This window comes from Galleria mellonella, unplaced genomic scaffold (genome assembly GCF_026898425.1).
Source record: "Galleria mellonella isolate WM207_F2 unplaced genomic scaffold, CSIRO_AGI_GalMel_v1 utg159, whole genome shotgun sequence".
NCBI lineage: Eukaryota > Metazoa > Arthropoda > Insecta > Lepidoptera > Pyralidae > Galleria > Galleria mellonella.
Window position 1 is genome coordinate 2827870 of NW_026442004.1, and position 16866 is coordinate 2844735.

At 31.6% G+C, this 16866-nt stretch overlaps 1 protein-coding gene across 2 annotated transcripts in view; it reads left to right on the plus strand.

The window, feature by feature from the left end:
* Positions 1–16866, plus strand: part of LOC113518815 (NADP-dependent malic enzyme-like) — a 54213-nt gene that overhangs the window by 29190 nt on the left and 8157 nt on the right. For both annotated transcript variants that reach the window (XM_026903814.3, XM_026903813.3), the window contains exons 3-5: positions 10674–10832; positions 14704–14885; positions 15713–15873. In XM_026903814.3, the coding sequence (XP_026759615.1) occupies positions 10674–10832; positions 14704–14885; positions 15713–15873 (502 nt within the window). The remainder of the gene's footprint in view (positions 1–10673; positions 10833–14703; positions 14886–15712; positions 15874–16866) is intronic.

Genomic DNA, 16866 nt, shown 5'->3' on the forward strand with positions numbered 1-16866 from the left:
ATTTAAGTTGCTAAATAATCTTATAATCTCTCTTGATATTATGAATTTTAATGAGAATTAATTATTACTCGTAATATAGCGGATTATATTTGAAATTTACATTAAAGTATATAAATTGTATGTTTTTAATAAAAAAGCTCAATTTTTTTAGTTTATCTGTATTTCTTGTATTTCGATTGTGAAAGTGAGTCAAAATAAAAAATAAAATGTTAGAGACATAGTCAGAGACATTTGATAAATGTTATTATTTATATATATTTAGTAAATACTACTTACTCATATTTGTATTAGAAAAGAGTGAGATAAGACGTGTGTCTTGTGTGATTAAAAAAAAGTCTTGTTAATGAACACCTTTGTCAGAAACCTCTATGCAAAATGTTATGTTTCAACCCACCAGTTTCGACTGTGCTTTTGGCGCGCATTAATCAGTTAACTTATTTATTAAGATATTAATATCAAGTAACAAATTTCGTAGTAGAACAGTAGTTAAATATATAATATAAAAATGAATTACCACATACAACTATAGATTTAAATAAATATAACTAGAGTAGTTTCTTCACTCTCGCTTCTCTGTAGCGCCACAACATTTGAAGAACGCATTCGGTTTGATGATTTAAAAATAACCTTGACTTTGTGGCTGCGATATTGACCTTCTATTATCAAAAGAAAGATCAATAGTGTTTGTAGGTCAATGTGAAGCTTAAATGTTAGAGACAAATGTAAAAGCAATCAAATTTATTTTAATTTTAAAAACGTGCACTTTATAAAATATGTTTTGTTGTATTTAATTTTTATTAATAAATTTGTAACTCAATGTTTTTAGAAAAGTTTCGAGCGGTTCTATTTTATGTTATTGTCAAAAGTGAATTTTTAGAGTGAATTGTTTTACCTAACTAACTGTTACTTATCTTAATTGGATAAGTAACAGTTTTAGAATAGTCTACTACCACAATATCCTATGTAATAAATGTAAATGTTTGTAACAATGGATGGATGGACGGATATTTGTTATTCTTTCTCAAAGAAACTACTGAACGGGTTTGAATGAAATTTGGTACATAGACAAGTTATATTCTAACTTTAGCATTTTATACACTGCTTCATATAAGGATACAGCCAGATGTGAAATATAAGTAGTTTGTCAAATCAAAAAATTGTTGAATACTTTGATATCACGTCACGATACTAAAATTTATTTGAAAATAGTTTTTAGTAAATATATACACGATACATACCTATAATGTCGATAGAAAAATTATAATAATAAATAATATTCTTTTGTGTTCACCAAAATTACTTTGTTTGACTTTGCTTATTACGTAGAACTACAATTACGTATTTGGTGGTAAAATGCTGTACGTGACCTATTAATTCTAACCTTCCAATGTAATTTTTACACGTATCGTCGATAGGTTGGTTTAAAATTGAATACATTTATTGCAGTATTAAAACGTGAATTGACAGAATTAATGATTGAGTAATATTATTTTTTATCAGGGCTACTATGTTTTTTTTTAATTTGCACAAAATTATATTGAAAATTATAAACAAAGATAATTATGTACCTGTTATTAAAATTATGAGTGGCCCTCTTGGATACTAGATGAATAAAACTTACTAATTATAATACACTAATTAATAATATTTATTATTTAATATTTTGCTCTGCAAAAATAAAAAAAAAGTAGCTTTAATCGTGATAAAATTAATATGGGTCGTCCATGGGAATAAATCTGTCAACTACAGAAAAAAAAAATTAGGAACAAAATTTAAGAGGATCATGACAACGCTTGACCTACACATAAAGAAAAAAGAAAAATAATAGGGAATAGATTCACAGTTTTACGACCCCCAGCTTGCAATGTTGTGGTAGTCTCATTTGTCACACACGAGTCAAATGTGGTATCTAGATAATTTATTAGTGATTGATGTGATTTTAGATATAAAATTGTATCTTTGTAATACATTTTATTATAGACAGCATAAAATACTGGTAATGTTGTAAATTAACTTAAACCCGTTGTTTGATGAGGCTTGTTGACTTTTGTTAAATATTTGGCTGTCTGCATAAACGTTCAGGTGGGTACGCGAAGTTTCGTAATGTATTGTTCCGCGTTATTGTTTACTGGAAGAAAGTTTATATGTTGCTTAATCTTATCTTTAAGTACGTAAGATATAAGAATATATGTAGACCTATTTATATATAATTGAAAATCGGGGAATAGATATAAAAAAATATATAAAAGTTGGTTATGAATTTAAAAAATATTTCTTGGATTGTTCGTTTTGTATAATATTACTACTGCTGCTGCTGCTTACACGTATATCTGAGGGCCTACTATGAAATGTTTTCCGAAATTTCGGAGCCAAACGAAATAGAAATTTATGTTAAAATTACATAATACATGCCATTTGGAAATATTAAAAATGTTAAAATATTGTTCCTTTGGACTTTTATGATAGGATGTATGACGAACGAAATGTTAAACTCCATTTATTGGTCCGATTTTGATATAAGCAAAAACACGAAATTGAGTCCGAAATTTCGGAATTTCATTTCATGGTAGACCCGCTGAGTTCTAACAGTTTCTGTTGTATTAATTTTTTATTTTATAGATTTATTTAGTTTTTGAACAAAACATGGTTTATTTTCTTCAACCTTCTCTTTTTCTTTCTGTGTTTTAAAAGAGAAAAGGAATTAGTTTATCGGTAAATTAAAATATAGTTTTGTACATTTTCAGAATTAACCATTCATTTAATTGCCAGTATTGATTAGTAAACACACATACCTAAATTACATTATAAATAATCAGTTTGATTTATAAGTTAATCTTATAAGGAAGGCCTTATACTGGCCTTATATTGCGTTAGTATAGCCGCTTGTTCTCACGATTATTTATTTACTCATTATTTTTATATTATAGATACAGCTATGGAAAAAGTTATATTTTTATTGCTATGTCAAATATAATTTCGAAAATAGTAATCAAAAATTGTTGATTATATATGTAGTTTTGTAAATCTATATTTTTTCTCTTTCCCCAAATCAAAAGGCGCTGTAATAACACAGTAAATACAATATTATACTACTAGTAATAATTTTATTAAAATAAATGGATGGAATCATAATTTTATATTAATAAAATTATTGTAGAAAATAATGATTTTTTTACGTAAAACAAAGTTTTTTGATCTGATTAATAGATTAATATTATATTACAATATGCACTGAGTATATTATAGAATGGCTTTATATCTACTATAATATCAACTTATTTATCAATTTTAGATAACTCTATTTATCAATAGTAATGTTTGTACAGTACAATAGACACTTGACACGTAGTAGGCACGTTATAAATGTGAGCGACAGGGTGACAATTTTCCAGTACCTTCTGATTGTTTTTGATAGATATCTTATTTTATAGTCATATTGGTCAGATAATAAAATTATCATTATAATACGTACTGCTAGATATTTTCATTGACATTGGTCGTTATTTTATCAGGCCGCAGATAGGTGCGTGTAAATAAAGAGCGCCGCGGGCTATGCCGTCAAGTTGAAGGTTTGAAGGTGGTCCGAAGGCCTCGATGATTAATGTAATTAGGCCAATTTCAGATTAAATCGACAGCCGTCAACGGTTATAGGCCTGATTATATCATTGTTAATTATTTGGTGTATTTATTATGTATGTATATATTTACATATTTGCTTTTATTTATATTTACTTACTTAGGAACAAAATACATTATTTGAAATTGTTCTTGACATGATGATTTTAAAGCTAATGAGAAAAGTAAAAATCTGGATTTTTTTTATTAATGTTTAATTTAATGCTAAAACATGAGAGTTCGTTTATTCGTTTTGACTCAACCGATCGTCGGAAAATTTGGTATACACGTAAAATGTCGGATGGAGAAAGACATAGACTACTTTTTATTCCGGTCGAGCTGTATATTTCGGTCACTTGGCTTTTTCTTTCTCGTCGTCAAGGAAGGTTGCGTCCTAAATTTGTTCAGGGGCGCCAGATAAAAGCTAAGCTAAGGTCACGTGGACGAAGTCGCAGTATTAAAACTAACATCGGTGTGTTGGTGTAGATATTCAATCGATTACCTTAAAGTCATCAATCATGACACATAGCGTAATGGAGTAAATTCATTTTACACATAAGCGCATGTATACGCTATGATAGATATCCAATTAATTTTAATCTAAGCGGCTATTATTTATCTTGACAGACTTTCATTACGCTAAGAGTCGGTGCAAACTTAAAATTAGATCTCAAGGTAGACCAAGCTCCGTGCGATACCTAAGTTTGTACCATAACTTTTATGTCATGTTATGTACACTAGGTAATTATACCTAATATTGTGTACGATAATATGCTAAGATAGGTATCACGTAGGTAATATCTCAGATACTATAAGTAGATAATATTAATCTATAGTGCCTTAAGATCGAGGCTCGATCACAAATTGTATTTACCTGCTAACTTTTACACGCAATTTCATATGCGTGGATTTTAGAAGCAGTACGAAAACCAATAAAATAAATTGTTAGATGGCACATCAATTTGGTGCAGTTGCTTTTTTTTTATACAACTTAGAATGGCAAACAAGCTGACGTCCTACCTGATGGAAAGTGGTAACCGTCGCCTATAGACATGAGCAGTACCATGGACATAACAGAGTATACAGTTTCGCCCATGATACCCCCTATGCGTTGCCATTCCTGAGGACTCAAGTGTTATTCCTCTGTACCCAGTAAATTCACGCCATATCCCACCCTTTAAACCGAAACACAGCCATGCAAACATAACTGCTTCACAGTTGCAACACGAATGGGACAGAGGTACCCAAGCAATCGACTTTTGTACAAAGTCTCCCCCTTTTGGCTTTTGCGTAAACCATAACGAAAATACAGATAGAGAAAATTTCTAAAAAATTATGTTTTAGAATCTATTACTTTTATTAAAATCTTTCACTTTTATTATTAATCTTCTATATACAGACTATCGTATGTATATTTCATTACATCAGTAAGATATTATTATTTTTTTTATAAAATACGTTTTCCCTAAGGGAACAAGTGTACACATTGATTTCTCATTCCGAGTTAGCATCCTCAAATACACACGGGAGTATTTGAGGATGCCCAACGATTTTCGTCTAATAGGTAAGGATACTTATCCTTTCCTATTAGGCGGGTTATATACGAGTCATCCTAGGGAAAACGGTTGGTAAGATAGGTAAATACAATTTACGATCGAACCTTGTTCGGGTACTGCTAACGAAATTGTAGATGATTTGTCTATTTATCGGTATACAAATTTCATGAAAATCATGGGGAATAACTTGTGTACGAAATGTTGTAACGAAATAGAATTAGAATTTTGTTTAATATATGTATAATAATTTATTTAAGATATCGTGAGTTCCAATTAAATTGTTTATAATTGTTATGTTACAGAATACGAGGTTTTATTTTTAAAATCACATTGATAGTTAGGAATTTATCTATTAACTATGATACTGACTATCTAGTAATAAAACTATTCATAGCAACGTTGCATCTTTAATAAATGACGTTATTATCGATCTATCCGACACCATAACACGATATTTTTCGTAAATTCATAACAATAGCCGTGCTTAGTTACCTTGCGAACATGGCTCCGATTAACAGAAACTTGAATTGAAAATTCCAAATTTATTACAGTTACAGTCTAAAAATTCTTCCACTATGCTACAATAAATAGTCAGATAGGAGTAAATACATTGTTGAATGTGAGTTAAAGTCGTTTTAGTCGTAAACCGTACGAGTAAAATTGATCGTAAAGTCGAGGTCTTAACTGCAGCCCGGTGTTCTTGATATGTTCTATGTACGAACAAGCTAAGATTATTTATTACGAAATGTATTAAATACTTTATATATAAGATTTATTTGACGAATTGAATGTAATATGTTTTTGATTTTACTAAATATTGTAATTAGTAATTTAATTATATTTAATGTAAATATGTAGACAGAATTATTTAGCAAAATAGTAGACTCGTGTAATTACACTGGATAAAACGTTTTAGTTTTTTTAATAACAAAATGAAGGCAATATTGTTGTAATGTTGTTTGCAACGGAACGTTGTTTTAATGGTGTTATACGCTGAAATCTTTTTTGGAATTTAATCGAGTGTGCTTAATGACTTTAATTGTATTGGGTGAGAGTGTGCGATGGAGAGAGATTGGTGGCAATTGACGCCTCGCCGGGAGCTCTACTCCATTCCCGAATGTTTAGCTGCTGGAGATTCACGGGTTTGTTTCGTATTACATTATTGTTTATTCACACTAGTTTTTTCTTATAATCATCAAAATTCAAAAATATCAAAATTCAAAAATCATTTATTCATGTAGGACATTTTAGCCGCTTATGAACGTCAAATCTTTACATCATCATCTTTACATTTTTTTAATCTTTAAAGTTTCTTTCGTGATTTTCGCATCCTTCAAATCATTGTTACAGTTTGTCTTTTGTGTCGAGAGTTTTCATAACCGATATAATACAATTAATAAGTGTAACTCTTTCTTTATTTTCGTTTATGCAACTTAAAATGGCAAATAAGTTGATAACCCGCCTGATGGAAAGTTGTAACCGTTGCCTATAGGCATGTACAGTACAATGCATATAACAGAGGTTCTGTTCTGTTTCGGCCATGACAGCCTCTGTACCCTGTAAATTCATTGCCATATCACACCCTTCAAACCGAAACACAGCCATGTAAACATAACTGCTTCACGGTAGAAAAAAGAATATTAGAGGTACCCAAGCGAATGACTTGTACAAAATCTCCCACTGGTATATGTAACTCGCCGATAAAATTATTCTAATCCGGTAATATTACGCCTTCAGTAAGACCATCTTAACGGAATAGTACAATTTCATCATTCAGATGTCTATAACCGACAAATTATTTACGTAATACGAATTTTTCAACTCCGCATATCGATATAACAGCGCACGTATCGTTACTTCACGATGTTACTAAAATTTTATACAAATTGCTTTATATTGAAGCGGCCTTCAGTTAGTATGAATACAAAAGATTTTGCGATGCGCCGTTGCAAAGGGGGAATCTGAGGAGGGCTTGAGAGATTTGAAATGTAAGGGTAGCGATATAAAAGGGTTAAATTCCGTTTCTGTGTCAAAGGAGAAATACATTTAAAAGAAATATGAAGATTTGTTACTTTTTTAGGAAATTAGCAATGTAATGTGAACATTAATGTGACAACTTCTTTAGGTTGGCATGTGCATATGTATACAATAATTTATTATTGTATACATAATAATTTTATTGTTTTTATTTTTATTTCAGCCATAGTCATAAATATTATAACATTAAAAATAAATATAAAATTTTAAATTGGTATGATGTAAGGTTAGTTACCTATTTCAGCAGTGGAAAATGAATGGCTGAAACCACGATGATACAGACTTTTTTTATCGTATTTATGTTTATATATAAGAAATAAAACAACATTACAACAGCATAATATAGATTTTTTGTCATTGTGGAATTTTATGATCTGCTGAACTATAGATACCTATTTGATAACTATACCTCCAATATAGGTTGAAATACCGTACTTCTAGTAGAACGTCGATTCAAATTTGATTATAGAAAAAATAATAGGTACTACGCACCTTTTGCTATGGTTCTATTCGGCCTTTAGAATTATGCCCTAGTTTTCCTTGTATTTATCATAAGTTTTTGAGTATTTCTTTTATTTCAAAATTTTAAATGTTCCACATTGACATAAGTCATTGTACATTGAAATAAGTCGTATAATGTCTCGTTATCTTTCCATTTCTCTAGTCAATATCTTTGTAGCCATAATTATTTCTAGTTATGTAAAACCGAACTCTTAAATAATTGTGCGAAAATACATTTTCTAGTTTGTTAAGGAAATATGGTCTTTCGATCTCTGTCATTAGAACTATATTTGTAATAACGATAATATTTCGTACGCGGCTCTGAAGGCCACGTTCTCCCAGCATGATGACCTTGTCGTCACGTACCAGCTGATTATCTAGTGCCGCACTTGCAAATCATTTCCGCGGCTGACACCTTGCTGTGATGATACCTCATCTTATTTTTCAACGAATTTTTTATTTGTCTTGTCACGACTGTACTTTTAAGAAACCTTGAACACGATTTCTGCATGTCAATAATAATATGCTTTTATGTATATATACATACATACATATATACACATACACATACATTGCTTGATTTGCTGAATACAGTTGAATTCGTTCAATTTATTGAATGATTATTTGGAAGACATACATGGTTTTAGTTGATTATGCATAACATTTTAAATTTAAGTAGGTATTCAACACAGCATATATGTATAACATAAATACTAAGTAACTTATAAATAAATATTATACTTATTTTACGTCACTGTCGCGTTTGTTGTAATAAAAGTTTAAAAGAGTTATTTAGATTTCAGTTTAAATGTTATTTTATACAACTTTATTCATATATAAACATAATAGGTATACTTAGTTTGAATAGTGAAGCTAAAACTATTCCGTTTCTGTCAAATACGATTTATTGAAATGTTGAAATAGAAGATTGTGTTTGCTGGGAGAATATTCTAATATTCTAAAAAAGCATAAAGGAGATGGTAAAAAGACAGCGTTTATTGTAGAAGTGAAGAGAATAACATTAGCAAATGGAACAAAAGAGGGATTGTGTAAAATTTGAATATTTCATTTTTTTATTTATTTATTTTTTCTAAAAAAGTTGATTCGCGAACGATTGCAAACATTTTATATATATGTAGATGTGATTTTTTTTAAGCCCATTGATAGATTGGTATAACTTTAATATAGTATACGAAAAATTCCTTGAAGTTATAAAAATAAAAGGAGGTGAGAAATAGTAATCTTCAAATAAATAGAACCCGGCGGGTCAATAGCATAAAAGTATCGGATTATATTTGCTTTTTTATAATTGTACTGTTATTCACTATACAGGTGCACTGTGTACTTCCACGTTATTATTGCTTCGAGAATATTTGTAATTTATTGAGGAAGTCAGTATAGTTTCCGCCATTTCGTTAGTGTTGCATGCTCAATTTACAAATAAAACAACAAACAAAAAATATGTTTTTATCCTGTCTTTAATTTTTTTTAAACACGTAGGTATAATTTAAATTTATATATTTAACTTTTATGTACAAAGCGAAGGCATACAAGGCGGACATAACACATAAAGACATTATCTACCAGTCAACCATGGGGTAAACAGAAATGTTTGTTGGCGGTACTTTAAAATAAGAAGGATACTGTAAAAAACATATACACTAATATAAAATATCGAATATATATATATATATATATATATATTTCTATTAATAATTACATAATACTGCTACTTATTATGCATGATCACGATAACTGCGTGCGCGCCGATTTTTTGACCCCTTTGTTGGAGTCATGGTCACGATTAACGATGTTACAATGACAGCGAAGTGTGTGAAGACAATCACGAAAATGTATACGTTTTCAATACATATTGGCGATGTCATGTTTGTTAGTTAAATCGTGTTTTTAATTGTGAAAACCTGTAACTGGTTTTTTGTATTTACTATCTTTTTTTTTATTATGAAATTTTCTAGCTATTGGGTTTTCTTTAATAAAAAATAAAATTAAATATTCACCTTTACTTATACTCTTACGTATACTCAGGAATGGCAACGCATGGGGAATTGGTGAAACAATATACTCTGTTATGTCTTTGATACTGCTCATGTTTGTAGGCGACGGTTACCACTTTCTATCAGATGGGCCGTCAGCTTGTTTGCCATTCTATTTTACATAAAAAAAGGAAATAAAAAATTGTATTTAACGTAATAAATATAGGTAATCTATAGGTATAATATTGAAGTCTTGTGTACATTTGTCGATACTAATAACACAATCACATAACGCAGTCTAGAAAATCCAGACTGATACCCTAATAGTAATAAGTATAATAGTATAAGTGTAAAGATGTTCACATGTTCAGAATTTTGTATGTTTGTTATTTAAATTAAATAAGATTTGGTAAACGGATAGGTTATATTCTAACTTAAAACAAAGGACATTTTATTTACTTATTCACGCAGTCAAAATAACGGGAAATAGTTATGATACCTATTTGTATTTTTTTTTAAATTGTGTGTTTGGATATTTCTTAGACTAATATTAAAAGTAATTTAATATTACTTGTTTAGTACTATCACGCTTGGGTGAACTGATCGCAATGAGCTTTAGTCGGTACACAGATAGACCGATATGAACACATTGGATACCTTTTATCCCACGTGATTCACGTGGGCGTAGCCATTGGATACGGCTAGTCAATAATAAAATAAACATCAGACGATATGACTTTACCCATGTTTTTTCTTCTTCGATGTTAATCTATAATTAATTCAAAGCACGAGAATTATTTTTAATATTACGATGCTGGCTAGTAAGTTCATGTCCCGTCTGATAGTAAATGGATACCATAGCTAATAGATTAGAGAGGGATGTTACATATGCATCGTTAACCGAAGAAATCTCATATTAGCTTCGTATCCACACTCTGGTATTGATAATTCTCTTCTCTTTTTTCACCAGGGCATGGCTTTCACAATTGAAGAGCGTCAGGTGCTGGGTATACATGGACTCCTCCCCGCCAGAGTCAAGAGTCAGGAGGAGCAGGTGCAACTGTGTAAACTCTCCATTGATAGATACGAAGACCCACTGAACAAATACATTTATCTTATGGGACTCTTGGTAAGTTATTTTCTGAGAATATCTTTAATAATTTGTGTCTTTGTTCACATACGTGTGTGGCCAATCGGCATATTTTGCATACATGTAGCATCTGAGATGATTTATTTATGATATTTTATCTTGTCATATAAACGAAGTCGCAGGCATAGCATATCCCAGTTAAAAGTGCTCGTGATTAATTAAAATAAAATAACTTTTATGTCAGTTTTATTTATTTAAATAAACTTATTAACCAAATGAAAATTACAAAAGGCAAATTAAAAAATACAGAAAAGTACAAAAGGCTTTTCTCTCTTTTTTATAGTAAATTTGCTATATAATAACATTTTATAAATAAATTATAAATATCCTATCGACATTTGTAAGATGTTTGTAAAATATTGTATTTTCTCGTATAAATAATAAAAAATTCTTTAAAAAGTCGTGGTATGTAAAAGATAGGTAACCTTATTTGGTAGGCATACGAGTACATAAATTAAGTGATTCGTTTATGTATGATAATGCATCAAGTGTTTGATTTGCCTGATAAGAGACGATCTGAGCAAAGTCAGGTATTTGAATGCGATAACAATTTATTAATCTCAAAACGCTCAAGTACACAATGTTAATTCGGTAGGTAATACCTACCTAACTGGGTACTATAATATATAAATATTTTAAAATTTAAAATAGATGGTATTTGTATATTTAATTGTTTTATATTTTCGTAAACGATAGTAATAAGTAAGTTCATAAAATTCCCATTATACATGTATACAAAAATATTACATTTTCCATTACAAATGGTAATTTTTAATTAAATTCAGTCAAATCAGACACCAAGATTCTCTTTCGAATTAAAAGGAATTATATTTTTAGTTAGTAGTAGATCTGAGGATTTGAACCCTACACATATTTGTTTTCTTGAATATGCTCAGCGTGTATGGCTGTTTATGTTGGTCAGGGCACTTTATTTTTATAATAGCACATCATGTGACCACATCATCCTGAGACAATACAGGGACAATTTGGTACGTGAATACGATCAACCGAAAAGAGAACGTCTACTCTCAACAGTTTTTTTTAATGGATGATAATGGAATGATAACTCCGCCTGTGTTATGGGTATACACTGGCAGGGCAGTAACGGATGATAGGTGAGGATTAAAGCAAGTCAGTGGGCTCATCATAATCGTAAAAGAGTTCATCAAGAATTAACCACGATGGTTTGCAAGAGGAACCGCATGGAGGATGACTTGATATAGTATATTGCTAGCAATGAGTCTGCTAGTCTAAGAATCCCTATTATCTACCGCTATTATTAATAATTCCTTTCCCCACTCTCAATGGTTGGTCGCAATATGCCAGTTCACTAAGTGCTTTTTCAAGTTACGTTTGAAGGATCCGAGGTTATAGGATAAAGCGGCACAGTACGGGAAAGGCTATTCCACTACGTTGCGGTACGGTTCACATAAGAGATCGTTAACTTATTTGTACCCGAGTGCGGGCGGACTACCATCTATTTTTAAATAATATAAAGTAAAAAAACTATTTCAATATGCCACTCAGTTCTCTTGTAGTCTTATTACGAGCTCTACTTAGTTTGATACTACGATAGGTGTTTAGTTACTGAGATAGTGTTTTCAAATTAGATTTTTAGCATTATATTTGTCTTTACATTAGATATATTAGCTGTGTAGGTACCGGCATAGTATTGGCCACCTCTTCCTTTCCCATGGGTGTTGTAAGAGGCAGCAGCGTCCCTCTTAAAACATCGCCAAAGTCTAACTGCGGTTGCCAAGCGTGGCAACTACTGGCAAAACACCCCTTATGGGAGAGGCTATCTTCAGCAGCGGACAGTGAACGACTGATATTACAAATGTTGTCATGATGTAAAAACAAATGTTTTTACATCGTGACAACTGTGTCTATTACATTGTTTCGTTTGAGTAATGTGTAATTATAATACCTACAAAACCATAAAATACGTCGGCAGTGTCGGCCTAACGTAGTCTCATTCGTCTGCCGGTGAGAGGGTGCCCTCAAGCATGAATCCCGTTGTTTTGTTAGCAAGGCCGAATTTACTGCAACACCCCAGATCTACGGAGAGTGGGCAGTATCCTTCATTGTATAGAGTAACAGACCTGTGCAAATAAGACACGATCCTCGACGTATATTTTTGGCCGTCATAATAGAACTCATTGAATTGCATACTACAACGCCCACGTGTACGCCTGACACAAAGGGAATTGTTTTCTGCGGATAAAATGTCCCTCGTATACAGCTATGTCCTTATATATACAGGATATTTATATCTTAACAAAATGTCAGCCTGGACACGTCCTGTTAGTATGAAAGACTCAAAATGTTGTTGTTATTGGACACATATTTTTTTTAGAACAAATGTTTAGGAATACTGCCTTGAAAGGGGAGGAAAGGGATTGTTAGTAACGAAGACTAGCGGTTATATTGCTAGCAAAGTATCAGGTTGACTTCCACGAGGTCCTCCCTGAAATCCATAGTGGTTAATTCCAGGTGAATTCGTCACGATGGGCTTAACAGATCTGTCTTCGTTTTCTCCAATCATCGTTCACTGGTACCCCGCCCGTGTACACTCACTAAAGCGTGCTGGCGGAATTACCATTTCATTTTTATTGTTAAAAAAAAAACTGTCTTAAAGGATGCTGATAATTTCGGCTTTACTCTGTATAGGGATCTCATTTTATATTAGCACATGATATCATTTGCAAAGTCATAGTTACATCTATTTAGTCTAATAAATAGATTTATTGTTATTTTCATTCATAATTAAGTACACCGGTCAAAGTATTGCTCGAAAAACAGCCTGTGTGTAAAGTGTGGAATCACTCAATCAAGTAGGTACTTATCGGCTATTTCAATTTGATCCTTCGCTTTTTCTCTTGGCTTTAGGTTAAGCTTTTAGGAAAATCACTCAATCCCTTTTAAAGTATCCTTTTTAATTAATTAATAAAGAAAAAAGGCAAATATTTTTTATGTTTTAAACCAACGGCCACGGTAATGCAATCACATGCAACGAATTATTGCGAATGGTTAGGCTCTTTAGAAAAATAAATAAATATAGGATACCTTTATAATTTTTACGCGTGAATAATAAAGTATAAGGGTGCAAAGTGAAAATTTACTTATCTTTTTATATATAGGTACAACTATTTACTTTCTGCTTTATTGTTTCCATTTCCATATAAATGATTACTCTATAACCTTATATATATAAACATCTTGTTACGGTTTATATAACTTGATTGGGATTAAGTATAATTAATAAACACTAACGAGTATTGCTTACACATAAAGGGCACATGTTAATTATTTATTAAGTGACGCTGTAAATAATGCACATGGGTGCATGGGTATGATATCAAGTGGGCGTTGATTAGTATAGCTATATGATGCCGGAAATTTGAATTTCATGCCTATGTCATGTGTTATGGTGGTGTTTTTCTGCTTAATTAAATACTTGTTTGTAATCTACCTTTGCTAGTATTTGTTCAAAGAGAAAGATATAATTTTTGTTTTATATCCCAACTTGTTTATCACAAACAAATTATTTTTTTGTATTCTTATTTATACAGCTTGTAATGGCATACAAGTTGGAAGTCCACCTGATGAAAATTGGTAATCATCACCTATACCCATAGCAATGAATAGTATCATGTACATCACAAAATATACTGTGACGTTATCCTGTGCCACTCTTTAAACCGAAACGTAGACATGCAAGCATAGTTATTCTGGCAGATATACGAGTCGGACAGAGATATCTATACTTGTATATCTCCCTCTGAACAATATGCACGATGTGAAAAATAAAATGTTAATATTAATAAATACTTGAAACTTTTTCGTGCAGGATCGCAACGAGCACCTCTTCTATCGTTTCGTTGGTGAAAACGTATCGGAAATGATGCCGATCGTGTACACACCGACCGTGGGCCTCGCCTGCCAGAAGTTCGGTCTGGTGTACCGCCGACCACGTGGTCTCTTCATCACCATACATGATAAGGGACACGTGTACGATATATTGAAAAACTGGTAAGTGGATTAGCTAAATACTTACTGGTCATTACTAATATAAATCTTAAAATGAATTTGATCGTTTGGCTTTACGTCTACGACTGCTTTTTATCCCGGTTAACGAACATATCCCAGTCAAGCGGACGAAGTCGCGAGTAAAAGCTAGTATATTATTAATTTAATTATAAATATAAACCAAAATAAATAATTCTTATTACAGATAGGTATTTATTGATTAGTACTGTATGTACAATCATTAAAGTGTTATACTTATTTTAAATCTAGGTATTCTTATGTAAATTGCAAGTCACGCAAATGAACGCTTATCACTGGGTTTAATAGGTTAGATTTGCTTTAAATCAATTAATGGTCTTGTTTTATTATAATTCCTAACAATATTATAGGTTAATAGTTTGATCTGGCGATATATGATTTATGTACTTATCGCTTCAATTTCAGTGAAGTTTATGACGTGTAATAATTGTGACGTACTCATCTACCTCACTTATACTTAATTTTTATTTATATCAGGCAAAATAAATTAAATTCACACATAGTATATACAATGCATGCCGCGCAGTGTTCGGTGACCGTCCCCGGAAACGTCGGAAAATGACACCCTTTGACCAAAATTCCTTTGTCATTATGGTCGGAAATGATCCACGGCGTTAGAAGGATTAATTTAATGCTGTCATTTGAGTCTAACGGTATTTTCCATATCTGTTATCCTATTCGTGTTTATTATGACGTGATTATCGTTTTTCTTGGCTTGTTTAGCATTCTGAGTCACATAAAAAAAGAAAAACCAATAAATAGTAGTTAAATATTTTTTGTACATTGACTAGGCCCGAGACGGATGTCCGAGCGATTGTGGTAACTGACGGCGAGCGCATCCTGGGTCTCGGGGACCTGGGTGCCTGCGGTATGGGCATCCCGGTCGGGAAACTGGCGCTCTACACGGCACTGGCCGGCATCAAACCACACCAGTGTCTGCCCATCACTCTTGGTATGTACCTACACTGAAATAATTGCATGAATATTTTTCTTTATAAGATACAAAAAAATACTTGTTTACAATTACAATTCTTTATTAAAGCTTTTGTATAAAACAAACATCTCTTATGGAAATTCTGAGATAATGTGTCTGTTTTCATTGCATAACCAATAAAATAAGTTCGATGCATTTGTCGAATGTAACCGTTGTTGTGAACGTAACATTTGTAATAACCACATTTTGCCGAGCATGTGAATTTCGAACATAGCAAGGAGTCAGCGTATTTCCATTATTCAAATTTAATTTCTTATCAGTATATTTCATCACCTGACAGATAGTCGGATAGAAGAATGGGTAACACGTTTTTATATCGGCCAGAATCAAATTCACGATCCTTTGCTGTCTACAAGTCTGAGTTGTAGTATATCACTAGGGCAAGACGCTCTCAGAGAAAAAAAATAACTTATATAAAGAGATATAAGTATGCAAAGAAATATGTTAAAATGTCAAAAAGGAAAGTAGTTATCAAAATAACTTAGTGCATAAAATCCAATGTCAATGGACACTAATTTATAAAGAACTTAACTACCACTTTATTCATCTGTCCCGTTAATATTCTAAAATTTCTCAACATGCAAGACGTGGAAAAGATGTAAAAATTCCGGATCCAACACATGAAATTTTGTCGTAATATGAAAAACAGATACTTGCCCACGCGTTGTTTTTATGAGAGATATAATTTTATTTCCTTGCTTGGTATATGTTATTCCGTTCAGTAAATAAAACTAGCAGAGAAATATTACCAAGGGTTGAAAGGTAATGAAAGTTCAGGTTCATAAATACGAGCAGGTAACTACTACCTATCACAATGAACCCCAGCAGAAGATATTAGATATTAGAAGGTTAGTTAATAATTTTATTTTTTGTATTTGTTTGTTTAAAAGTTTCGTTGTCGTTGTTAACTTTCTTAATTATACAATATTATCATACCTACTTTTACAACAA